The sequence below is a fragment of the Pseudorca crassidens genome, chromosome 15 (genome assembly GCF_039906515.1).
Source record: "Pseudorca crassidens isolate mPseCra1 chromosome 15, mPseCra1.hap1, whole genome shotgun sequence".
In the NCBI taxonomy this organism is placed as follows: domain Eukaryota; kingdom Metazoa; phylum Chordata; class Mammalia; order Artiodactyla; family Delphinidae; genus Pseudorca; species Pseudorca crassidens.
In genome coordinates, this window is record NC_090310.1 from 38,817,459 (window position 1) to 38,843,338 (window position 25,880).

Below are 25,880 nucleotides of genomic sequence, written 5' to 3' on the forward strand. Positions count from 1 at the left end.
AAATAGCAGGATGTCAATTTTACCTCTTGGCTTAAACATGCATATGTACCTGAACACCCACTTAACAAATACCCACATGTATGAAAAGTCAATAAAATACAGAAACTAGCAGATCAACCTTTTGTGATTTCCCACTACTAAGTAAAATATTTAAAAATGAACACCAGTAACCTATTTGATGTCTATTTGGGTTAACAGCAGAACATACACAGCCCTGCTGCTGTCTCCACATAAACTTTCATAAGTGCTGAGATGGAGGAAGACCTGGATCTTGAGGCCCACCTTCTCCCAGAGCAGCCGCAGCCCTGGGAGCTGCACAGGACTCCTGCCATTGCCCTGTGCATTCCCGTCACCTGTCCAGCACCTCACCTGTCCTACAAGAGTGGAGATGGCCCTGATGGAGTTCTGCTCGAGTTTGTATTCACCGCTGTGCTCTTAGGCTCATTCCCGTCCCTCTGGGGTTCATCCCTTTCCCTTCCGCGCAAAAGGTATGGAAATGACCGTTTTTCACGTTCACTGTTTCCCCAACAACAAATCTACCTAAAACATAAGCCAAACACACACAGTAAAGTAACTGCGCTCAAAATAGATTAACATGATCTTAAGCATCCAAGTGCAGCCTGTCCTTTGCAGACCAAAGAAGTGAATTACTTCAGCCAAACCAGACCTGGGCCCTCAGTTGGGGGAACCGCTGGCACTTCTCCATCCACGGGGCACTTTTATTCGGCAGCCTAGGGGCATGTCCCCACGCCAGGAGCATCTCTCAATTTAGGAGAGATAAGCTTGTGTGGCTTGGGATGGCAGGGAAAGAAACTGACTCCCGGGAATAGAACCTCTTTAAAGGGGGAAGAGGTGCTTCAGCGAAATTCAACCAGAGGTGAGAGTAGAAGAACTGAATCAAAAGAGAACGCGTAACCGGCACTCCGCGAACACCGCGCGGGGCCCGTCTGCCACGCTGCGAGTTACCTGTTCTGCCCCATAGACGGTGGCGAACTGGACGAAGTCTTCGATGCGGACGAAGCCGTCCCCATCCCCGTCCAGGGCATCGAATACGGCTCGGAGGCGGGGGCCGTCCTCCGGACACCCCGCGGGCTCGCTTGTTAGGGGGCAGGTCTGGCTAAAGTCCGAGGGCCGGTCCGGGTCCCCGGGACCCAGCTCCAGGGCCGGCTCGCCCACCGCGGGGGACGCGAAGGAAGGAAAGAAGTCGACCTCGCCCCTCAGGTGATGGCTGCGGCTGAAGTCCTGCGCGCGGCCAGACGCGCTGTGCGGGGGGCCGTCACCCTCCTGCTCCGTCATCCAGGAAAAGAGCGGGCCGAGTTCCGGCAGCGGCGGGTCGGGGTCGGAGTCCCGGCTCGAGCGCTGCGGCTGCCGCTCCCGCCCCGGAGATCGCCCAGCATCCGCGCCGGCCGCGAGGTCCTGCGGGCCGAGCCCAGGGCGCGGGGCGGGGGCGGCGGGCGCTCCGGGCCCACCGGGCTCTGGGTCTGGGCCCGGGCCGCCCGCTGGGGAGGCCGGCCAGCTCGGGTCCATCTTCATGGGCGCGACCCCAGCCGCGGCGCGGGCCCGCGAGGCCAGTGGTGCGGCGGGCGGCGCGGGCGGCAGACAAAGGCGCTCAGGGCGCGGCGGCGGGCGCGGGCATCCCCGCGGCGGCGCGGGCGGGCGCGCGCGGGGCGCCCGGACTGCTCGGGCTGGCGCTCGGGCCCTGCTTCGCCCTCGCCCATCTTCGCGCCGCGCCTCAGCTGTCCTCGGCCCGGCGGCGCGGCGGGCGCGGGCCCATGGCGGCGGCGGGCGGCCGAGGGAAGTCGAGGGGGAGAGCGGGGAGAGGACGCCGAGGAGGGGGACGCCGAGAAGGAGACCCTGAGGAGGAGGAGGAGGAAGAAGACCCTGATGAGGAGGACGACGCGGAGGTGTACGCTGAGGGGGACGCAGCCTAGGCGGACGACGAGAAAGCACCCGAGGTACCGGAGCGCACGCCACCGCCCTCGCCCCGCCCCCCGTTCGGCCTGACGTCATCACGTCGCGCTGCACGCTGGCCCCGCCCCTCGCCGCCTTGTTATAAAGGCAGGCGCCGGCGCGGCTGCGTGGTTTGGGGTTTTCGGTCCCTCGCAGTGTACCGATAGTTGGGAGCGAGAGGTGGGAGCAGGAGGCTGTGGGCCCGGGCTTGACGTCATCGACCCACGCACTGGACGGATGGACTGAGTCCTGAAAGTGTAAAGCGCTCCCACAAATTGATAAGCAACGAACACGATTCTAATGGGGCGGGGAAAGTGCAAGTGGCACCCTCCGCAGTCGCCCGTCGCGCGGAAAAGCCCAGGCGTTGACCTGCGGCAGCAAGAGCAGCAGCCCCCGCCTGAGTGTGGAAGGGCCCTGAAAATGAGGTCCATCACTTGTGACCGAAGGAACGCGTGGCCAAACACTGATACCTTTTTTAAAATCTATGACAAGTGCTTTATTTCCCGTAGGATATCCAGTGTTCATCACCAGTGTACGGTCAAGCCTCCCAAGCACTGCGGCTGTCTTTGACAACTGACATGTGTTTCTCTAGATGTCACTATAGTCAGTGGGGACACAGGGTGCCAGGCAGCAACATGGGCACCTTGAAGCAGGCATGAAAGCGGAGACATGCTGGATAGGAGCCGGTGAGCTGCCAGGCCTCAGGCGAGGTGCACTTAACATTACAGTCTTCATTTAGAGCCTGTAATGAGATGTATCGGGGAAAGCACCAGCACTAGGTATGTTCATAAGCATCTTTGGCAAGAACCAAAGGAAACTGAACCTGTTTCCAAGTGTACTGTGAGGAGCAGTGTGTTAATTAACTGATTCATCTCCCATGACAAAATCCCAGGGCACATGGCACCAGATTTTGTGAGGTTGGCATTAGGGAAAAGAAGGGCAAAGGAATACCGCCCCGCAACCCTAAAACTATATTCTCAATTTCTTATAAGAGCTGTATGCTTTCATGAGGAAGATACTGCATTCAAAGAAAATAAATTATCTCCAGTTTGGCAAGAATCTGAAATTGGACTGGTGCCTTTGACCAGATACAGTTTTCAGAGGTAGTTACAGTGATGTGTCAACCTTTCTAAATAAGGGTATTAATGTGGAGGAGGTAAAACCAAATGAGGCGAGGGCTGTGCCCCGAGGAAGCAGCACTCCTACTGCTACTGTGCCAATTCATGAAAAATCTGCATTCCTTGGCTGGCTGATGCACCCAAACAGAACCCCAGCATGGAAAGCATGCACCTACCTGCTTAGACCACTTCAAGAAACTCTGTTCCTGAAATATTAAAGGTAACAAGTTCCTGGGCACTTGGACTGGGCGTTTGGACCTCAAGCATCCCCTGTAGACATTTTTTTTAATATATGAATTTATTTATTTATTTATTTATTGTTGGCTGTGTTGGGTCTTCGTTACTGCGCACGGGCTTTCTCTAGTTGCGGCAAGCGGAGGCTACTCTTCGTTACGGTGCGCGGGCTTCTTATTGCGGTGACTTCTCGTTGCGGAGCACAGGCTCTAGGCATGTAGGCTTCAGTAGCTGTGGCTCACTGGCTCTAGAGTGGAGGCTCAGTAGTTGTGGTGCATGGGCTTAGCTGCTCCATTGCAGGTGGGATCTTCCCAGACCAGAGAGCAAACCTGTGTCCCCTGCATTGGCAGGTGGACTCTCAACCACTGCTCCACCAGGGAAGTCCTCCCTTTAGACATTTTTGATCTCTAACATTCAGGATGAAATGAATCAGCTCAAGGGAAGTAGCCCCTGCTGCCATTTTAACCTGCTCCTCCATGCCCACCCCGTGCACATTTTAATTTAGCCATGTAACAGGTACCCAGAAGAGGAAGGGAGAGGGTGGGGTACAGCTCACATCTGTTGGCTTTTGAGTCTGAGTGAATGTCTGTGAAAACCTCCCTCTGTGAGTCTTTCTTTTTGAAAGGTACCTGGGTTAAACACTTATCTTTTGGAACTCTCAAGCAAATGGGTCTCCTTGATCCCTCTTCCCTGGTGACCTCTGACCTACGGAGAAAGATGGGAAAATGAAGACCAGCAAGGTGACTCAGCAGATTCTTAGCTGTGTAGCACAGCCCTGTTGGACCTGACAAGGGAGCAAAGGGAAAGTAAGTCAAGAAGCCTCAGTGGAAGAATGCACATGTCTCTCCTGGGATAGGGCCTCTCCACCACCTGGGTGAGATCTGGCCACTGACAGGAGGAAGGGGAAGGTGACAGGCAAGGATAAATTTGATCACAAATCTATCTTATTTAATGCACATTTTTAAAATGCGGAAATACACCAAAATTACAAAAGAGATTACATATGATTTCTCCCATTTTTGCTAGTCTGATGAACTTAAAACGGCAGCTCATCTTGTCTTATTTGAATTTAGCTGAATGCTAATGTGGTTGAGTGTTTCTTACTGTGTTTACTGACCACTAGGATCTGTGAATTGCCCGATTGTAGCACTTGCTTTTCTTTTGGGTTCTCTGACTTTTTCTTTAGGTAAAATCCCTCATATGTTTTTGATGTTGCAAGTATCTTCTCCCTGCCTGTGACCCCTTCATGAACTCTGCCTGTTAGGGAAGATTAGACATAAATCTTTCATTTTGGGTAGTCAAACCCATCATTTTTATCCTTGGTGGCTTTGCTAATCATAAGGAAGATGGACTTTTCTATAGCTGGTGCTAGCTGTCTGTACAGAAACCTTACAACTAGATCCCTATGTCATATCAGATACAAAAATAATTAGAGCCATCAAAGACATAAAAGTGGAAAGCAAGGGAATTCCCTGGCACTCCAGTGGTTAGGACTTCATGCTGCTGAGGGTGCAGGTTCGATTCCTGGTCAGGGAACTAAGGTGTGGCCAGAAAAAAAAAAAAAGCAAAACTTTAAAACTTTAAGAAGACATTGAAAAATAGCTTTATGACCTTGGAGAAAGAAAGTTTCTCACACAAGAATAAAAATTACAAACCATTTTTAAAAAGACAATGACTTAAAGTTAAATACATTAAAATTTAAACTTCCCAAAAGTAAAGGGACACAAATCAAATAGAGGGTGGGAGGGCTGGGGGAGAGGGAAATTTGTTGAAGTGAAGGAACTGTTTCATATCTTGATTGTAATGGTGGTTCTATAACTGAATGTGTTTGTCAAAATTCACAGAACTGTACACGACAAAGAATGAATTTTACTGTATGTAAATTATGCCTTAGTAAAGATTAATTTAAAAAAATTATCCTTCTGTTTGATGAAAGACACATCATAGACTGGTGTCTTAGTCTGCTCATGCTGCTGTGACCAAATGCCATATACTGGTTCGTTAAAAAGCACATTTATTTTTCATAATTCTGCAGTCTGGGAAATGCAAGATCAAGATGCCAGTGTTAACCTAAAACAATTAAAAAGCCAGTTATTTTACCAGCAACATGGGTTTACTCAGAAGCCACAAAGAGTTGTAATTGGAGACATGCAACTATGTCCAGCAAAGGAAAGGAAATGCTTTTATAGGGGAGAAGGAGGAGTTGAGAGGAGCTGTCATAAACAAAGAGCCCATTGGAGGAAACTGGGAGTTCTAGGTGCAGTGGCTTTTCATTGGCTGAGTTGTGACAGTCTTTCATTGGCTGGACTGTTGCTGGTCAAAGAGAAATTGTTTCTTCCTCCTGCTGGGTAGTAAAGTAGTATCCCTTCCTGCTGGGACATGTTGGGATCTGTGCTGATGTTGAGTGGTATGCGCATGAAAGCTCCCCCGTCTGGCACCCTGGTTCCATTTTGGTGAGGTTTCCTTTCATTACTTTTCACACCAGCAAATTCCTTCCTGTTGAGAGCTCTCTTCCTAGCTTGTGGTGAGGGTCTCCTTCTAGGTGTGTCCTAGCATGGTGAAGACAGCCATTTCTCCCTCTTCCTCTTTTTATAAGGCAGCAATTCTATCATGGGAGGTCATCTACATGAACTCATCTAATGGTAATTATCTCCCAAAAGGCCCCATCTCCAAATACCATTGCTTTGGGGGCTAGGGCTTCAACACATGAATTTGGGGGGACACAATTCAGTCCATAGCAACCGGGAAGAGATATTTAAAACAGATGTAACTGACAATGGATTTATTTCCAGAATACACAAGAATTCCTCATAAAACAGTAAAAGAACAGCAAACTAGTAGAAAAATCAGCAGTGAATACAAATAAGCAGTTCCAGAGGAAGAAACTCAATTGGCCAATAAACATAAAAAAAGATGCTTAACCACACTGATAATCAAGGGAATGAGTAACGATAGCATTTGACATCAACCAGTAGAAATTTAGTCTGATGTCAACCAAGTGTGGGGATTCACAGAACTAATACAGCTGAAGCTCTGTGTCCCCTTAACCTGGCACTCCTGCTTCTCCACCTTCAGGTCCAAGAGGAGGAAGGAAAGGGGTGTTGAGGCAGCCCTGGTTTCCGTAGTCCCGTGAAGAGCTTGCTGGCTGGCTGAGGGGAAGTCTGTTGTGATGGAATACTGAGCAGTTTCAGCAAATGGATCACATCCTCACACAACCACATGGGCAGACTTCTAAAACAAGCTGTGTGAGAAAGCAAGTTACAGAACAGATACTGTGTAATACCATTTTTGCAAAGTTTCAATACATATATTGTTTTTGAACACCTTCATTTGTAGTAAAAATACCACAACGAAAGTGGGAATTATATTGAGAGGGACAGAGGAGGAAAGTGGTAAAAGGTAGCTGTACCTGTAACATTTATTTCCTCCCAAAACAGGCAGACTGGGAATAAACAGGACACAGTACCAACATCTGGTAAACCTGGCGGGTGAGTACATGTGCGTCTGGGCTTGTCCACATATTTTAAGGATTTCATAATTAAACACTTTTTAAATTCAGTAAGTAAATCCTGTACCCAAAGTCTCAAAGATATCCACCTCTATTTATAGCTTTTCCTTTCTCAAGTATGTCGTTAAGCTATTTGGAATTTTTTTTTTTTTTGGCTGCGTTGGGTCTTCATTGCTGGCACGGGCTTTCTCTAGTTGCGGCAAGCGGGGGCTACTCTTCGTTGTTGTGCGCGGGCTTCTCATTGCGGTGGCTTCTCTTGTTGTGGAGCATAGGCTCTAGGTGCACGGGCTTCAGTAGTTGTGGCACATGGGGTCAGTAGTTGTGGCTCGCAGGCTCTAGAGCGCAGGCTCAGAAGTTGTGGCGCACGTGGGCATAGTTGCTCTGCGGCATGTGGAATCTTCCTGGACCAGGGCTAGAACCCATGTCCCCTGCCCTGGCAAGCAGATTCTTAACCACTGCACTACCAGGGAAGTCCCTGGACTTTTAAAAAATGTGGTGTAAAATAGGGACCCACTTTTGTTTCTCTCACTTAATGAGCCGGTTTCCCAGAACCATCTGTTCTTCCACCACCTATTTGTGAGACCATCCCTATCAGCCATTTGAAGATTGAAAGTAAGTTGTGTCCAAGGTGGAGTGATGTTGGGAACCCAGACCAGAGAGTTGTGGAACAGTTCTCGGGGCGTCTAAAGAAGCCCACCTCCCATGGGGACAGGACAGATGCTTCTGTGACAGGTCCCTTCTCAGCGAGCACTACGGGCTGTGCTGGGCCAGACATCTGCATTTGGAGCAAGCCCTCCACCCAGAGCTCCAGAAGGAGCCAGCCCGCAGTCAAGGGGAAGCCTCTCAGCTGGCCAGTGGTGGACCTAGTGCCCCAGGGAGGCCATGGATATGCCCTGGAGATGGACAGCAGGAGGGGGCAGAGCTTTATTCTGGAGGACGAAGTGACCTGCCCCAGGCCCGTGATGGGGCCAGAGCAAGGGAGGAGCAGGGCCACCAAACAGCCTGCCACTGGGCGCCCCAGGAAAGGGGTTCTGGACCTGGCTGAGGGCTCAGCACCTCTACCTCCTGTCCCACCTTCTCCTCCCACCCAGAAGAGGCTGGCCTCCCCCTCCCAGTCCTGAACTGCCATCCTGGCTGGGTCACCTGGGATGAAGGGGCAGGGAGAAATGAGGGGGTTTCCAAGGGGCGGGAGGAGGCGTTTTACAGGCGATGGGTATGTTCATCCTCTTAATTGTGGTGATGGTTTCACGGATGTAGAAATGTCAGAACTCACCAAACTGTAGATTTCACTCATGTGCGGTCTTCTGAATGTCAGTTATACCTCAATCAAGCTACAAACTGCTGGCCAAATATTTTCAATATAAAAATTTTAAAAACTACATATACATTTTGTGTAGAGTAAGTAAACTGAGAACAGAGTCAATTTTAGGTCTAGATCACACGCACCCTCCCCGTGGCCTCCTGAAGCCAAGAGCACAGTCCATACTCCTGTTTACTGATATTTATTCAGTGGGGAAGGATTTTTTTCTCACCTTCAAGTTTAGTAAAGTACATTTCTTAGAGTAAAAATAGACCATGAGTTTGTAAGGCACAATTTAATTCCTCCTGACTCAGCCGAGGTTTGGATGATTTTCTTATTTTAACATTTCACTCTGCAGTTGCTGGCACCTGGTCCCATCTTCCTGTGAGGACAGGCATCTCCAGTCCCCACAGCGCCCAAATCCCACACCTCCCACGCCTCCCCTGCAGCCAGAATCACAGCCCACGGCAGGGGGATGGGCGCCAAGCACCAGGCTGGGAGAGGTTTGTACGCAGATTCAGAACTTCCTTTCTTAGCCTCGGGTCACATTTTCCAGAGGTGAAGATATAATTCACACCATTCTCCTCCCATGGGGTAAAAATTGTCCAAATTACATGTGATGGTGGAAAAGTTAAAGGTTAATTCTGCATATTTCTAACATTCCTTATTCCTTCTTCAGCAGACGCCTGTCAGGTGCTGTCTCATTGAGATGCTCTGATGTAGGGATGCGATGAGGTGCCCCCCAAATACTCCAAAATGTGAAAATAAAGTTATGCTCTGGGAGTTGAGTTAAGGAACTCCATACTAATAACATGTGTCACCTAGGAAATAATGCAAGATAATCAGTAAATAAATGACTGAAGAGTTATAGAAACCTCTGTCTGCTGACAGGGTAATGTAGGTCTAATCCCAGAGACCTGGACCAGGATGCAGCGGTAAACATGAAATCCAGCAATCCCATCTGAGGGGCTGTTCCCTTGAAGGGCTCGATTAGCACAATCAAGGAAAAGGGAAGTCCAAAGAAGGATCTGGTCCCCCACGGCCCCTAGGACAGAAGAGCCGAGTTGGGCAGAACTCTGGCCCAAGAGGTGAGCAGGGAGCCTCTGCCATCTCCCACTGGCCCTCGGGTTTTGCCAGAGAGGGGACCTGAGACTCATGCGATCTCACACACACACACACGCACACACACATTCTCAGCACGCTGGTCTACACATTGGTTTCTAGTGAGTGTGTTTGATGTGAGTCAGGACCCACATGGGATGCCTGCTCACACGCGTTTTCTAGAAGCAGTGGGAGTTGCCAGGTTCATATAATGCAGTCAACCCTTGGCCATGGTTTATTGAGCAAGAGCCAGACCCTGACCCGAAGGGAGCACCTTTCCCAAGAACCGGGATGTGTGTCTGACAGAAGGAATGCCGTCTCTTTTCAGGGGGCTGGGCTACAGCTTGCACACAGGGCAGCTGGGACCTGGGCAGAGAGAGCAGAAGGGCAGCGAGGGGAGGGGCAGGTTAACAGGGCAGGTCAAGTGGGAGAAGGAAGAACCCCCGAACCCTGGGCCCCAGCTTTGTCCCCAAGCTCCAGTGCATCCCACCCCTGGAGCCTGTGAACTTCCCAGGATCTCCCCCCACATCCCCTCTTTGTATCTGTTGCAGCATCCAGCAGAGACCAGCCTAAGTGCCCAGAGGGAAATGCCCCAAGGGGCCCACGCCCAGTCCCCTCCCCGGCCTGGGAAGCCCTGACCCCGGAGAGCCCCTCTGCCCTGCTCAAGAGGACACGGCTGCCCGGCTGCAGCATGATCGGGCCTCGGGGCAGAGCCAGGGGTGAGCAGGACCCCGCCTGGACACACAGCCCAGGGTGGGGGCGTGACCACTGCAAGGCAGGCTCAGTTTGACCCACATGAGAAGGACAAAGCAATGTGAGGGTCAGAGGAGAGGGGAACATCTGCTGAGCCTCCAACTGGCAAGGTGCTTGGGGATTTACCATCTCTCCCTGCTTCACTCCGCGAGCCCACGTGCATGGCCGAGAGGAAGTTCCGGAGGGACAGTCGTGCTTGTGCCAGCCCCCAGCCAGGGCACCAGGCAAAGGGCTCAGTGTGCACCTAGTGGGTGGACCGCGTCCGGGCGAGGTCAGCCTCAACCTCCCAAGTCTCCTCCTCCATCTGAGTGGCCCACCCCTGGCAGGTCCCACAGTGCGCGGGGCCACCAGAGACCTACGTGTGGAGGATGCCAACCAAGGGACCAAGAAACAAAAAAGCACGACCTCCAGCCCTTTCCAGGGTGACCGCAGACAAAGCACAGGCAAGCCAGTGAGTTTTACCAAGTTACCATGGCAACAGGAGTCGGCAGAGAAACTCCCCCAAACTCCCCCAAGTTAACAGTTTAGTTAAGTGAATTTTAAAGTTCACTGCATCATGGCGACGCCTCGGGGACACCTTCTGTGGCTCACAACACACAGGGGTCATTCACATATTCATTCAAAAAACTGTACAGGGCTTCCCTGGTGGCGCAGTGGTTGAGAATCTGCCTGCCAATGCAGGGGACACGGGTTCGAGCCCTGGTCTGGGAAGATCCCACATGCCGCGGAGCAACTGGGCCCGTGAGCCACAACTACTGAGTCTGCGCGTCTGGAGCCTGTGCTCCGCAACAAGAGAGGCCACGATAGTGAGAGGCCCGCGCACAGCGATGAAGAGGGGCCCCCCGCTCGCACAGAAATGAAGACACACAGCCAATAAAATAAAATAAAATAAAAATAAAAATGTACAACGTGGAGCAGGGGCTGCAAGGCTGCACCCCAGTGGTGGGCAGCCCTATGCTGTAGCCATGATGTTTCCTGTTTATTTTTTTAATTAACTTGTTTTGTTTTGTTTTTGTTTTGGCTGTGTTGGGTCTTCATTTCTGCACACGGGCTTTCTCTAGTTGCGGAGAGCAGGGGCTACTGTTCGTTGCGGTGCGCGGGCTTCTCATTGTTGTGGCTTCTCGTTGCAGAACACAGGCTCTAGGCACACAGGCTTCAGTAGTTGTAGCTCGCGGGCTCTAGAGCACAGGCTCAGTAGTTACAGCGCACGGGCTTAGTTGCTCCGCAGCATGTGGGATCTTCCCAGGCCAGGGCTCGAACCCATGTCCCTTGCATTGGCAGGCGGATTCTTAACCACCGTGCCACCAGAGAAGCCCGGCCGTGATGTTTTTATGTGTAGTTCTGAAAAGACGTGAGGCATCCTCATGCCATGGAAGGGGGACTCGGAGTGGGCGGGGTCTGTAAATCAGCTTCCACAGCTGAGGTTCACACATAAAAGATGATCCTTCCTTTCAGGGAACCTGGCATTTTCTAAGGGAATTGTAGAGATTGTTAATGTGGAAGGGGACAACCTAGTTCTCTGCCAACTGCCACCAAGTCCGAGTGCCACTGCTGGGGCCGGTGTTAACTCCCTCACCACGTGCACCTGGCCCTCCTTTGCCAGCTCATCCCAGAGCCCACCTGGCAAGTGAAACGCGCCAGGTGTGCCCGTGACCCACAAGCCCCCAGCAGGTGTCCTGGACCTGCAGGATGACAGCCGGGGCTGGTGGACTAAGCCAAACAGCAAGGCAGATTCCTTACAGCCAAACTGACCACCACATGCAGACGATGAGCATGGGCACGGACCTCATGGTGTGTGCAACTGTGATGTTTAACTTTGTGTCAGCTTTACGGGGCTAATGTGTGCCCAGATAGCTGGTAGATCGGTATCTCTGGGTATTTCTCAGAGATTAGCATTTGATTCAGTAGATGGAAGACCTGACTTCATCAGTGTGAGCTGAGAAAGGGCAAGTTCCCTCGCTCTCTGCTTGAGCGGGGACATCCACCTTCCGGTGCCCTTGGCTGTCGGAGCCCCTGGTTCTTGGGCCTTCGGGCTCAGACTGAATCACGCCATCTGCTTTGCCGGGTCTCCAGCTTGCAGTTGGCAGATCATGGGACTTCTCAGCCCCCACAGTCACATGAGCCAGTCCCTATAATAAATCTCCTCCTGCAGATCTATATATATCCTACTGGCTCTGTTTCCTGGAGAATCCTGACTAACAGTAATAAAAGGCTCACTCCTTTCATTCTCTTCTGTCCTCCTGGAGCTACGCTGCTGTTGAGTCCCAGGCCTTTGAATGTGGCTGGCGGGACACCCTCCCCAGGGCCTTCTCTGTCTCCTCCAGGGACGGCAGGCCTCAGCTCTCTGGCACGTGGGGTCTATGGTTGCAGCTCCCCAGGAACTGCCTTCATGGTTCTTTCCTCCTCCCGTGGCATCACGAGCGCCCATCTGCCTGCCTTGCTGGTAGACTTGATGCCACCACACCCTGGTCTCTGTTTAAATGGCAAGCGGAGCTCCTTCTGCCCGGTGGCCTCCCTGCCATGCCCCTGCACCCATGAAGGCGGGAAGGAACTCAGGTGGGTGTGGATATCTGGGGCAGAGGGCTCAAGCTCAGGACTCTAGTGGCAGCACCAGGAGCTTGCAGGGCAGGCAGCGCCCCCCGCCCCCCTCCAGGACCAGCTGTGGAGGACACCCCTCCCACCAGGGGAGCAGACAGCCTCCCCTCGCCTCAGGGTGGGCTTCCCCTGCCTCAGGACCAGGGCTTCACGTATTAGGTAAAAAGTGTTTTCTAAACTCTTCACAGGAAAAAGACAGGAAGTAGACACACCACTAAACGCCCAGATCACCAGTGATTCTGTTCAGGTGCCCTCCTCCTCCTTCTAAAAACATTTGTGAAGTCCAATGAATAGATATTTTCACAGGAAAATGATTATTTTTTAAGTAAATGCATTTTCTGGCAAAACTCTAGGACCCGTGCTTATGCAAATGGACGGTACAGATGGGGGCAGGGAGGAAGGGGGCACCCAAGCCGCATGTCCAGCCAGAGGGCAGACCAACAGCTTTGAGCACCTTGAAGTTTGTAACAAACAGCACAGAAAACAAGCCCAGGATCCAAGTGGCCGCCTTAGGTCCTGGCCTGGATGTGTGTCAAAGAGTGGTCATTGGGGAAGAATTGAGGGTCCAGAGATCCCCCACCCCCTGGGCCTGAGGGAGGGTACTGGTGACAATGGGGACAGGCCACCTGGAGGACCTAGAAAGTGAGCCCCTAAATGACCAAGGACTAAGTCCTCTGGGGATGTCCCAGCAAAGGACAGACTCCAGGGCAGGTGGGGAGCAACCCTGCCCGTGTCACTGGAGGCTGGCAGAGGTCCCTTCTGCAGCCTACACCCCCGGGAACAGGACCCAGGACACAGGTCTTGTGGAGAGGCTTAAACACGCTTCTCCAGCCTCCCTAGTTTGGCATCTCTTTGCCAAGCAAAGGTCTCAAAGCGGGAGAGCAAGGAAGAGAAGATAGCCTGAAATGCCCCCTTCTCTCCACCCAGGCCATGGGAGCCACCTCAGGACACCCACTGGATGCAGGCAGGAGGGGAAAGGAGGCCAGCCTAGGCAGGGGCTGGGGTGGCGGGACAGCCCTGACCCTGGGTTGTGCAAGGGGGACACCCCTGCGTCCTGGCCTCCTCAACACTCTCGAAGCGCTGGAACCCAGACCTCCCCGGCGTGTGTGAGCAGGTCAGCAGGCCAGCCACACTGCCTAGTCCCTGCCCCCCATGCATGGGAGACAGGGCCATGAGGAGGGAATGTGGATGCAGCACGGTTCCTAGAGGAAAGGCCAGTCTCTGCTTCAGACACTCTTGTTGGAATTGTCAGGTTTGGCGCTCAGGCTGGGCAGGCGGGAGGCAGGTCGCAGGGATCCGAGAGCAGGTGTGGACCAGCTCCTCTGCAGCACACTGTCCCCTGCCTGTCAGAAATGCCAGCAGACACAAGGTCACTGGAGAGCACTGAGGGGCACCCACCTCCTGCACAGCCCTGGGGGTGTGAGTGGCCAGGCTGGGGCAGGCAGCAGGCCACCAGGCTGTGTGCGTCTCCTGGAGGTGGATACAGTGGCCCCCTCTGCCCCCTCCCAGCCCTCCATCAGTACTCCTCACCCCAGCGACTGGGGGGCCTGCCCAGCACCCACACTCTCCCGCCGCCTGGTCGCCCGCATGCCCCGGGCACTGAGAACGTGTCTGCCGGCCACCAAACCACAGATGGCCAATCAGCAGTTCCTGTCCTACAAACAAGCCCACCTCTGAGACTGGGGTTCTCCACAGAAGCCCACGCCAACTGCAGCTTCATGGTGTGACTGAATGCTGTGAGCTCCTGGGTGTCCCTCCAGCACTCCCGCCCCCAGGACGGGACAGGAGCCAGCCAAAGTCCTAGAACGTTCCTGCCACCACCCTGCGACGGGGACCCAGGAGACTTAGGGGCCAGGTCCCAACCAGGGCGGTTACATCTCCTCAGCCATCCTCAAAGGAAGCTGCTGCTCAGAGGACTAGGATGAGCAGGTCTCAAGGGCTGGCCATACCCCTGGGACTGGTGGGGGAGGAGGGGAAGCAGAGAGCAGTGGCACCTTCCCCCACCCCCATGGGCCCAGCAAGCCCTCAGGCCCCCAGAGAGGGTCACCCAGGGGAGCTCCCAAAGAGAGACAGGGTTCCCAGCCTCTTCAGGCAAGCCATACAGGTTCTGGTTTTCAGGGAGGCCCCGAGGTCTGCAGTGCAGCTCCGTGGGGCTGGCCCCTCCCAGCACCACCCATTTGCCCTGGAAGACTCGAGCCTTGCCCTATGTGTGGAGCAGGGGAACCCAACTGTGCCCGAGAATACATCTAGAAATACACGTAAGAGACTGAGGAGAAAGGCATCAGGCCCAGCACAGTGACCATCAGTCCACTAGGTGGGTATTTTGGGGAGGGGGCCAAGGACACAGGTGACCCCTGAAGATGGGAGTGGCACATCACCTAGAGCTTAGCAGAGAAGGATGAGAAGTCCGCCAGCGACTGGATGTCGTTAGGAAATGTCAGCCAGGCCCCACCATCAACCACCAGCAGGGCCCCCGTCACATAGGATGCCAAAGGGCTGGCCAGGAAGAGGGCGCTGTGGGCGATCTCCGTCTTGTTCCCCAGCCTCTGCAGGGGGCTTGCCAGGACCTTTGCCCTCATGCTGGCCTGTGGGCCACCTGGGAAGCAGTGGGAGGCTCAGCCCCTGTAGGCCCCAGGACCCCGGGGCCCTCCACCCTCCCCTGCCCAGCTTTCCCTGAACCACACCCGGGAATGTTGGGGGCATCGTTAGCATCATCCTGGGGGAGCAGGAACAGGCCAGGTACAGTAACACCACTACAGAACCAGCACAGGGCCTTGCTCTGCTCACCCTGCCAAGGCTCTGGAGGCTTCAATGGGGCCCCACTTTGTGTCCGGCTCACACATCAAGGCCAGCAGCCCCTGGCCTCTAGCTCTAGGGGGCAGCTGCCCAAGTCCAGCTGACGCTTAGTCCATTGCAGGGCTGTGCAAACTGTCCCCAGCCTGGAGACGGACTCTTTGCCCACCCTGGGAAGCCATGAGGATTTGGCACTGATCCCAGGCCTGTCCCAGCCAGGTGGGAGGGGAGCCCTCGGAGGCACGGTGGAGGGGGCAGGGGTGCCTGTGCTTAGGGGAGCACCCGCTGGGGGGCCTGGGCTTCCCGGGAGCCTTACCCAGCCGCCGGAAGCCCTCTGTGCCGCTGATGGGGCCGGGGGCAAGGCTGTTGACGCGGATGTTCTGGGGGCCCCACTCCACAGCCAGGTGCCGTGTCATCGCATCTGCACGGGAGGCCGGCAGGCATGAGGAAGAAGCAGGGCTGCTCTGCCTTTAGGGAGGCCTGGGTGGGGGTGGGGGGACACTGCCGGCCTCCGGGGACAGGGATGGGGAGGAACCCACGTGGGCAGACCAGAGGGGGCGCCCGTACCCACGGCCGCCTTGGCAGAGCCTGCATGCACTTGGAGCACCTGCCCGCGGGTACCCAGGGTTGCAGTGATGTTCACGATCACCCCTCCATGGCGCTGCAACACACGAGAGGGGCAGTGAGCGGTGGCCAGAAGCGGGGAGGCCCTGGCCACGGGACACTCACATGGAAGAACTTCTCGTAGAGTACGCGAGACACGTTGAAGGTGCCCAAGGTGTCGATGTCCATCACGGTCTTGAAGGCGTTGGAGGACAAGGCACTGGCAGGGCACAGGAAGTTCCCGGCTGCACCTGCCAGTGGAAGGAGAGAGCGGATGGTGCTGGAGCCCTGGGCAGTTGAAGCATCTGGACCCTCGGGGTGGCCCAGGTTGGCCAGGGAAGGAAACCTGAGCATTTGGACAAGTTCCTGAATGACGGGCAGGATGGGTTTTATGGTTTGGATTGTGTCCCTAAAAAAATGCGCTGAAGTCCCAACCCCTGGTGCCTGTGAACGTGACCTTATTTGAAAAGATGGTCTTTGCAGATGTCATCAAGGTAAGAGTAAATCATACTGAATTAGGGTGGCCTAAGCCCAAGGATTGGCATCCTTAAAAAGAAGAGGACACAGACGTGCACAGGGGATGGCAGTGTGTGGAAGGCAGAGGCTGGAGGGGTGCAGCCCAGAGCCAAGGCCCACCAGGCAGCAACCCCAGGAGCTGAGGGCAGGGCCTGGGACAGAAGCTCCGCCGAGCCTTGTTTTCAGACTTCTGGCCTCCAGACTGTGAGAGAATATATTTCTGTTGTTTTAAGCTGCCCAGCTTATGACTTTGTTAGTGGCAGGAAAATAAGACGCAGGATGTTTTTAAAGGAAATTTCAGCAAAAATGAACCTGAATGTAAAATAGGGACTATAGTGACCGTATGTATCAATATCGGTTCCCCGGTTGTAACAAATGCAAGGTGTTCATAGTATGTGGAGTTCTCTGTACTATCTGCTCAATTAGTCTGCCAATCTAAAACTATACTAAAACAATAACATGTAGTCCTTTTTCTTTAAGGGGGAATTTCAGGACACAAGAGTGGCCCTACTCTATGATTCAGCCTAGTTCACAGGGCATCCTCTTGAGCCACAGCTGCACTGACCCGGAAGGAGCTGAGCTGGGCTGAGACAGTGGCCTGGAGCCAGGACAGTTCTGGGGCCTCCAAACAGGGAGATCTGGTATTGCTGACCTGTCAGAAGCCCCCTGGCCAGAAGGCTGAAGCAATGTGGAGGAGACATTAGTGACTTGAGAGCACGGCCACCACCACTGCCACCATGTGCCTCCTCAACAAGCCCAAGGGTGAGATGACCCCAGAGGAGCTGCAGAAGCGGGAGGAGGAAGAGTTTAACATGGGTCCACTCCCCGTGCTCACACAGTCGGTCAAGAACAACACCCAAGTGCTCATCAATTGCCGCAACAAGAAGCTCCTGGGCCGTGTGAAGGCCTTTGATAGGCACCGCAACATGGTGCTGGAGAAAGTGAAGGAGGTGTGGACCGAGGTCCCCAAGAGTGGCAGGAGCAAGAAGAAGTCCAAGCCAGTCAACAAGCACCGCTACATCTCCAAGATGGTCCTGTGTGGGGACTCGGTCATTGTGGTCCTGTGGAACTCGCTCATGCATAGCCAGCAAGAAGGGGCCTCCTCCCCGCAATCAGAACTTGCCCCCTCGTTTTTCAAAGACCTGCCCTTTGCGCTGGAAATAATAAAGTACTGTGATTTTTCTAAAAAAAAAAAGGAAGCCCCCTGGCCTCGCTCAACAGTGACTCACAGTTAATGAGAATGTCGATCTTCCCGAACTCCTTCAGAGCCTGCTCCACGGCTGCCATGATGGCCAGGGGAGCTCGGACGTCCAGAGATAAAGGGAGGCACTTCTGGCCAGTGGCAGCAGCCAGCTTTCTGGCAGCCTAGAGGCCGGACAGGAAGAGAGAGGTGGGCAGCAGGCCGGTGGCCTCAGCCTGGAGGAACAGCCCTTCAGAATCTGATAAGGATGATGAGCCAGGTTCTGCCAGGAAGCCGGGCTCTGCTGCTGAAACCCACTCTGCAGAGACACAGCTGGCAAGTGGCCACTCCCTAGGGCCATGACCCCTGGTGGACGCTGCTAAGACAGCCCGCACCCTCTCCCCTTTCATCACCCTCCAGGCCCCTGGTCACTAGTCACAGGTCAACGGCAGCTCCAGCTGGCGTCCAGTCCCTGCCCCGAGACCAGCCATGGCAGTGGAAAGACTCTCCACCCTCATGACCCTGGTGAGCCCAGATATCTGTCTTGGGGCCACAGTACCACCCAACATAAGGGTTCCTGCACAGGACCCAATAAGTAGATTCTTTAAAAAGACAAGGATGTCCCTGCGGGCCACTTCCATTGAAGCTCTGTATTTGGAAGAGGGGCAGGTTTTGGTGTAATCATCCTCTGGACCTCAGGACCCTCCAGGCCCAGGCTCCCAGCCCCCAAAGCTACCCATGGACATGTGGGCACAGGAGAGACCCCTTACCATCGACACTCTGGGAAGACTTCTGCTGGCGATGACTGTGTGGCAGCCGTGCCTGCAAAGCCAGAGGGCAGGTGTGAGGGCAGCAAGGTGCAAGGGACACGCCCAGCCGGGCTCCTGCCTGGCGCTTGAAGCAAAGGTCCCCCTCCCCAAAGGGTCTCTCAGGCTTAAACACCAGCCTAGGGCTGAAGGCACAGCTAGCAGAGGACACAGGGGCCTCTGTGGGGCTGAGAGACTGTGGCAGGACCTCAGGCAGGCACCACTGGTTTCTGGGCTGGGTCTCTCTGGCATGAGGTATGCCAGCCATGCGGGGATGTGGGCCTTGCCCCAAACACCATGTGAGCAGCTGTGAGTCTTGGACACAGGGCCCAGACTCTGCATGAGTCCTGCTGGGTCCACCTGGGTCTCCCCGGGAGGCTGGAGTGAAGGACAGAGAGCCCATTCCAGGGCCAGGGCACCTCCCCTGCCTTACCTCCCGACAAACCCAGCCTCAAACTCAGTAACAGTACCAGCTACCACCTGCTAAGCCAGTCCCACTGAATCCTCAGAACACCACAGCACAGCTGGCCACGCTCTGCTCAGAGAAGCAACAAAGCTTCCAACTAGGAAAACAAATTCACCTGGAATGGATGAGTCCCAAAATCTCGTCCAGTGGGACATCTCTGAAAAGCAGGGTCCTGGAGGAAACCAGCTTCACCTCCCCTAACCCCAGCCTAACTCTAGGCCTCTCCTAGGTGGGGGTGACAAACTGTTGACCTGGGCCTGAGACCACAGACCTTGTGTCCCAGGAGACACTGTGCTCTGCATGGTGCCAGGGTCCAACTCGGCCCACACTGACCCTGGCTCAGCAAGACCCTGGGGGACACTGCAGTAGAATTACCTCAACCTTTGGATCCTCCCGCTTTGTACAAATGGGGGTGCTGAGGCCAGAGCCCAACAGTCTAGACTAATCTCTAGGAGAGGCTGTAGTCTTGCCTCTCCCCGGACAGCACTTGACCCCTTTCAGATGCTCTCTGATGGCCCTGGGGCTAGAGGGGTTCCCACCACCCACCGGCATTTTGCCCAAGATCCCAGGGTCCAGTGGGGTCTATGCAAGGGGGTGGGGAGCAAGATGGGGCACAGAGCACACAGAGCAGTGCTTACCGCATGAAAATCTCAGCAATCCGGAACCCGATTCCAGAGCCGCCGCCTGTGATGAAGGCTACCTTGTCCCTGAGAGAAGAAAATAGAGGCTCTTTAAAGAGGCCCCTGTTAAATGGGGGCGGGGAGGAGGTGCTCCTGGAGGACACTGACCCTCTGCACTGGGCACTTCTGTCAAATTTGAGAAACGCTGCTTTTTAAAGCCTGCATTCCTCAGCTTTTTGAATCTTTGGGAAGAATGTCTCTATGCATAAAAGTCTCTATGCAGAAAGTTATCAATTAAATGAGAAATGTTTTCAAAACATACAAGCCTTCCTCCAGCCACCTGCTAAGTGGATAGAGTAGACGGTTCCTGGAGAAAGAGAAACACGCATGGCTTTCCTGACATAAGAGAAGCAGTTTTGGCCTAAGCCATTCTATGATCTAAGCCTGGTCACAGTCTTGTCCTCGAACAGGTCTCAAAAGAATACAGAAACTGGGACTTCCCTGGTGGTCCAGTGGTTAAGACTCCATGCTCCTGATGCAGGGACCTGATCCCTGGTCAGGGAACTAGATCCTGCATGCCACAACTGAAGATCCCACATGCCATCCCACATGTCACAACTAAGACCCGGTGCTGCCAAATAAATAAAATTTTTTTTAAATAAAAATGGGTAGGGGTCACATATATATGCTGTCTACAAGAGACCCACTTCAGACTTAGGGACACATACAGACTGAAAGTGAGAGGATGGAAAAAGATATTCCATGTAAATGGAAATCAAAAGAAAGCTGGAGTAGCAATACTCATATCTGATAAAATAGACTTTAAAATAAAGAATGTTACAAGAGACAAGGAAGGACACTACATAACGATCAAGGGATCAATCCAGGAAGAAGAAATAACAATTATAAATAGATATACACCCAACATAGGAGCACCTCAATACATAAGCCAACTGCTAACAGCTATAAAAGAGGAAATCGACAGTAACACAATAATAGTGGGGGACTTTGGGCTTCCCTGGTGGCTCAGTGGTTAAGAATCTGCCTGCCAATGCAGGGGACACAGGTTCAAGCCCTGGCCCGGAAGATCCCACATACCGTGGAGCAACTAAGCCCATGCACCACAACTACTGATCCTGTGCTCTAGAGCCCGTGAGCCACAACTACTGAGCCCACGCACCACAACTACTGAAGCCTGTGCACCTAGAGCCTGTGCTCTGCAACAAGAGAAGCCACCACAATGAGAAGCCTGCACACCACAACAAAGAGTACCCCTGCTCACTGCAACTAGAGAAAGCCCGCATGCAGCAACGAAGACCCAACACAGTCAAAAATAAATAAATAAATTTTAAAAAAATAATAATAATAGTGGGGGACTTTAACACCTCACTTACACAAATGGACAGATCATCCAGACAGAAAATTAATAACAAAACACAAACTTTAAATGACAAAATAGACCAGATAGATTTAATTGATATTTATAGGACATTCCATCCAAAAACAGCAGATTACACTTCCTTCTCAAGTGCACATGGAACGTTCTCCAGGATAGATCACATCTTGGGTCACAAATCAAGCCTCGGTAAATTTAAGAAAATTGAAATCATATCAAGCATCTTTTCCGACCATAACGCTATGAGATTAGAAATCAATTACAGGGGAAAAAAACATAAAAAACACAAACACATGGAGGCTAAACAATACATTACTAAATAACCAAGAGATCACTGAAGAAATCAAAGAGGAAATAAAAAATACCTAGAGACAAATGACAATGAAAACACAATGATCCAAAACCTATGGGATGCAGCAAAAGCAGTTCTAAGAGGGAAGTTTATAGCAATACAAGCCTACCTCAAGAAACAAGAAAAGTCTCAAATAAACAATCTAACCTTACACCTAAAGGAACTAAAGAAAGAAGAACAAACAAAACCCAAAGTTAGCAGAAGGAAATAAACCATAAAGATCAGAGCAGAAATAAATGAAATAGAAACAAAGAAAACAATAGCAAAGATCAATAAAACTAAAAGCTGGTTCTTTGAGAAGATAAATAAAATTGGTAAACCACTAGCCAGACTCATCAAGAAAAAGAGGGAGAGGACTCAAATCAATAAAATTAGAAATGAAAAAGGAGAAGTTACAACAGACACCGCAGAAATACAAAGCATCCTAAGAGACTACTACAAGCAACTATATGCCAATAAAATGGACAACCTGGAAGAAGTGGACAAATTCTTAGAAAGGTATAACCTTCCAAGACTGAACCAGGAAGAAATAGAAAATATGAACAGACCAATCACAAGTAATGAAATTGAAACTGTGATTAAAAATCTTCCAACGAACAAAAGTGCAGGACCAGATGGCCTCACAGGTGAATTCTATCAAACATTTAGAGAAGAGCTAACACCCATCCTTCTCAAACTCTTCCAAAAAATTGTGGAGGAAGGAACACTCCCAAACTCATTCTATGAGGCCACCAGCACCCTGATACCAAAACCAGATAAAGATACTACAAAAAAAGAAAATTACAGACCAGTATCACTGATGAATATAGATGCAAAAATCCCCAACAAAATACTAGCAAACTGAATCCAACAACATATTAAAAGGATCATACACCATGATCAAGTGGGATTTATACCAGGGACGCAAGGATTCTTCAATATATGCAAATCAATCAATGTGATACACCATATTAACAAATTGAAGAATGAAAACCATATGATCATCTCAATAGATGCAGAAAAAGCTTTTGACAAAATTCAACACCCATTTATGATAAAAACTCTCCAGAACGTGGGCATAGAGGGAACCTACCTCAACATAATAAAGGCCATGTATGAAAAAAACCACAGCAACATCATTCTCAATAGTGAAAACCTGAAAGCACTTCCTCTAAGATCAGGAAAAAAACAAGGATGTCCACTCTCGCCACTATTATTCAGCATAGTTTGGAAGTCCTAACCACTGCAATCAGAGAAGAAAAAGAAATAAAAGGAATACAAATTGGAAAAGAAGAAGTAAAACTGTCACTGCAGATGACATGATAATATACATAGAGAATCCTAAAGATGCCACCAGAAAACTACTAGAGCTAATCAATGAATTTGGTAAAGTTGCAGGATACAAAATTAATGCACAGAAATCTCTTGCATTCCTATACACTAACAACAAAAGATCAGAAAGCGAAATTAAGGAAACAATCCCATTTACCATTGCAACAAAAAGAATAAAATACCTAGGAATAAACCTACCTAAGGAGGTAAAAGACCTGTACTCAGAAAACTATAAGACACTGATGAAAGAAATCAAAGATGACACAAACAGATGGAGAGATATACCATGTTCTTGGATTGGAAGAATCAATATTGTGAAAATGACTACTACCCAAAGCAATCTACAGATTCAATGCAATCCCTATCAAATTACCAGTGTCATTTTTTACAGAACTAGAACGAAAAATCTTAAAATTTGTGTAGAGACACAAAAGACCCCGAATAGCCAAAGCAGACTTGAAGGAAAAAAAAGGAGCTGGAGGAATCAGACTCCCTGACTTCAGACTATACTACAAAGCTACAGTAATCAAGACAATATGGTACTGGCACAAAAAGAGAAATACAGATCAGTGGAACAGGACAGAAAGCCCAGAGATAAACCCATGCACCTATGGTCAACTAATCTATGACAAAGGAGGCAAGAATATATAATGGAGAAAAGATAGTCTCTTCAATAAGTGGTGCTGGGAGCACTGGACAGCTACATGTAAAAGAATGAAATTAGAACACTCCCTAATACCATACACAAAAATAAACTCAAAACGGATTAAAGACTTAAATGTAAGACCAGACACTATAAAACTCTTAGAGGAAAACATAGGAAGAACACTCTTTGCCGTAAATCACAGCAAGGTCTTTTTTTGACGCAACTCCTTGAGTAATGGAAATAAAAACAAAAATAAACAAATGGGACCTAATGAAACTTAAAAGCATTTGCCCAGCAAAGGAAACTACAGACAAGACACAAAGACAACCCTCAGAATGGGAGAAAATATTTGCAAATGGAGCAACAAAGGATTAATCTCCAAAATATATAAACAGCTCATGCAGCTCAATATTTAAAAAAACAAACAACCCAATCAAATAATGGGCAGAAGACCTAAATAGACATTTCTCCTAAGAAGACATACAGATGGCCAAGAGGCACATGAAAAGCTGCTCAATATCACTAATTATTAGAGAAATGCAAATCAAAAGTACAATGAGGTATCACCTCACACGGGTTAGAATGGGCATCATCAGAAAATCTGCAAACAACAAATGCTGGAGAGAGTGTGGAGAAAAGGGAACCCTCCTACGCTGTTGGTGGGAATGTAAATTGATACAGCCACTATGGAGAACAGTATGGAGGTTCCTTAAAAAAACTAAAAATAGAATTACCCTAGGACCCAGCAATCCCACTACTGGGCATATATGCAGAGAAAACCATAATTCAAAAAGACACATGCACCCCAATGTTCATGGCAGCATTATTTACAATAGCCAGGTCATGGAAGCAACCTAAATGCCCATCGACAGACGAATGGATAAAGAAAATGTGGTACATATATACAATGGAATATTACTCAGCCATAAAAAGGAACGAAGTTGGGTCATTTGTAGAGACGTGGATGGACCTAGAGACTGCCATACAGAGTGAAGTAAGTCAGAAAGAGAAAAACAAATATCGTATATTAACGCATATATGTGGAACCTAGAAAAATGGTACAGATGAACCGGTTTGCAGGGCAGAAATAGAGACACAGATGTAGAGAACAAACATATGGACACCAAGGGGGGAAAGTGGCGGGGAGGCGTGGTGGTGGGATGAATTGGGAGTTCGGGATTGACATATATACACTAATATGTATAAAATAAATAACTAATAAGAACCTGCTGTATAAAAAAATAAATAAAATAAAAGTTTTAAGAAATGGATAGGGGTCAAACTCTATCCAAGTTAAAAAAAAAAGAATACAGAAACTAACGATTGTCATCAGCAAGAGAAGTAACAATAGCAAAGATAATAAATCAGGTTTAAAGACTCCCAGTTGTTTCCATGGTAAAGATTAGCCTGAAGTGCGCAATCATCAGATCAACTGGAACCTCAGGGATGATGACCCTTGTGACTTCAATCAATTAAAGCTTGGTCTCTCAACCGCCCAAACCCTTCATGAATATGCATGCACCTTTAGCTTAAAACTTCCCCAAATTTGCTGTGCGGGGAGACTCCGCTTTGGGGAAAATCTCCAATGTTCTCCTTACTTGCTGCTGGCAATAATAAATCCTTCCCTCTCCTGACCTTTGGCTTGGTTGTGTCCTTTGACACTCACCCCCACCTCGGAGCATTGCTAATGAACACCCACCATCACCCACAGGACAAACAGACCGTGCTCACAGCCATGCAAAGATCAGAACACCAGCAGTTGCATCTCTGGGGCACCTGGACCTCCGGACAGTCTGGCCATCAGGCATGGGGTCCTCACGCATCCCAGTAAAACCGCAGTCCCCGTGCAGCCCGCACCGCAGGCGCCCCCGCCCCCTGCCCGGCTCCCTGGGGCGCCCCCGACACGGCCCTCACCGAAGCAAGTCCGGACAGAAGAGGTGGCGGTACTCCGGGAGACAGTCGTCCTCGCTGACGTCAGGCGGTGGCTGGGCCATGGCGCTCGGTGCGGGCCTGGGAGGCTAGAACAGCAGGGGCCCGCCGGGAACAGGACTCCGACCTCGTCCTCCGGCGACAGGTGGCGCTGTGCCCGCGGCCTCCTCTCTGGCTGGCCTGGGACGAGGAGGCCCGGCCCACCCGGCGCTCGCCCCTCTCGGGACGCTCCACCTCCGCGTGCTCTCGCTCCTCCCAGGAAGCCCCGCCTCCGCGTCCCCTCGCTCCTCCCAGGACGCTCCAACCACCCCGGCCCTCCCTCTTCCCAGGACTACCGGGTCCTTCCCGGCCCTCCCCCCGCTTCTCCCAGGACGTCCGGCCGCATGGCCGCGCGGCCTGCTGGGACTGGAAGTCACTCTGGGCGCCAAGGTGTGCGCAGGCGCAGTGCGGCGGGCAGGTTCTCGCGGCGGAGGCGCGGTGAACGCGGATGGGAGCTGTCCGCTTTCCCGACTGCTTTTCACAAGGCTGGGCGTCAGTGCCGGGGTCGGAGCCGGCCGGACAAAGGGGACACTCGGTTCCTGGGCTAAGGTGGAGCTCGCGGGCCGGCCCAGGGCCCCTCGGCTTCCCTCACCGCCCTGGGCCCTGCTGTGCATTTAAAACACCTGGTCGGACTCGCCCAGCATTTAAAGTTCCTCGCCTCCTG

At 51.6% G+C, this 25,880-nt stretch overlaps 2 protein-coding genes, 1 long non-coding RNA gene and 1 pseudogene across 9 annotated transcripts in view; 2 read left to right on the top strand and 2 right to left on the bottom strand.

The window, feature by feature from the left end:
- Positions 1 to 2,010, bottom strand: part of RAB11FIP3 (RAB11 family interacting protein 3) — a 79,563-nt gene extending 77,553 nt beyond the window's left edge. The window contains exon 1 of one of the 5 annotated variants that reach the window (XM_067707232.1): positions 967 to 2,010. In XM_067707232.1, coding sequence (XP_067563333.1) covers positions 967 to 2,010 — 1,044 coding nt within the window. The remainder of the gene's footprint in view (positions 1 to 966) is intronic. The other 4 variants (XM_067707236.1, XM_067707233.1, XM_067707234.1 and 1 more) reach the window with 4 other exon arrangements.
- A 3,289-nt stretch (positions 2,011 to 5,299) lies between these two features.
- Positions 5,300 to 25,468, bottom strand: DECR2 (2,4-dienoyl-CoA reductase 2). 3 transcript variants are annotated; one of them, XM_067707252.1, is made up of 9 exons: positions 25,163 to 25,461; positions 19,562 to 19,630; positions 18,422 to 18,473; positions 17,701 to 17,836; positions 16,082 to 16,206; positions 15,920 to 16,013; positions 15,669 to 15,773; positions 14,938 to 15,155; positions 6,410 to 6,543 (listed from the first exon to the last, which is right to left on the bottom strand). In XM_067707252.1, the coding sequence occupies exons 1-8, from the start codon at positions 25,240 to 25,242 to the stop codon at positions 14,938 to 14,940; spliced, it is 879 nt and encodes a 292-aa protein (XP_067563353.1). In that variant the 5' UTR covers positions 25,243 to 25,461; the 3' UTR covers positions 6,410 to 6,543. The 3 variants fall into 3 exon arrangements, with proteins under 3 accessions (XP_067563354.1, XP_067563353.1, XP_067563352.1); XM_067707251.1 differs by lacking the exon at positions 6,410 to 6,543 and adding an exon at positions 12,857 to 13,902 and having other exon boundaries at positions 25,163 to 25,457; XM_067707253.1 differs by lacking the exon at positions 14,938 to 15,155 and having other exon boundaries at positions 5,300 to 6,543; positions 25,163 to 25,468.
- Positions 6,383 to 8,607, top strand: LOC137207410 (uncharacterized). Its single transcript, XR_010935073.1, has 3 exons — positions 6,383 to 6,578; positions 6,740 to 6,790; positions 8,469 to 8,607. It is a non-coding gene; the product is annotated as an uncharacterized lncRNA (long non-coding RNA).
- Positions 17,209 to 17,648, top strand: LOC137206490 (small nuclear ribonucleoprotein Sm D2 pseudogene; annotated as a pseudogene).
- Positions 25,469 to 25,880: the final 412 nt, after the last annotated feature.

Bases quoted from the DNA above. Each gene is read 5' to 3' on its own strand.
- DECR2 (XM_067707252.1), bottom strand. From the start codon at position 25,242: ATGGCCCAGCCACCGCCTGACGTCAGCGAGGACGACTGTCTCCCGGAG. The intron at 18,474-19,561 runs GTAAGCACTGCT...CTGGCTTTGCAG, and splicing joins ATTGCTGAGATTTTCATGCG to GCACGGCTGCCACACAGTCA. The intron at 15,774-15,919 runs GTACGGGCGCCC...CCTCCCGTGCAG, and splicing joins CTCTGCCAAGGCGGCCGTGG to ATGCGATGACACGGCACCTG.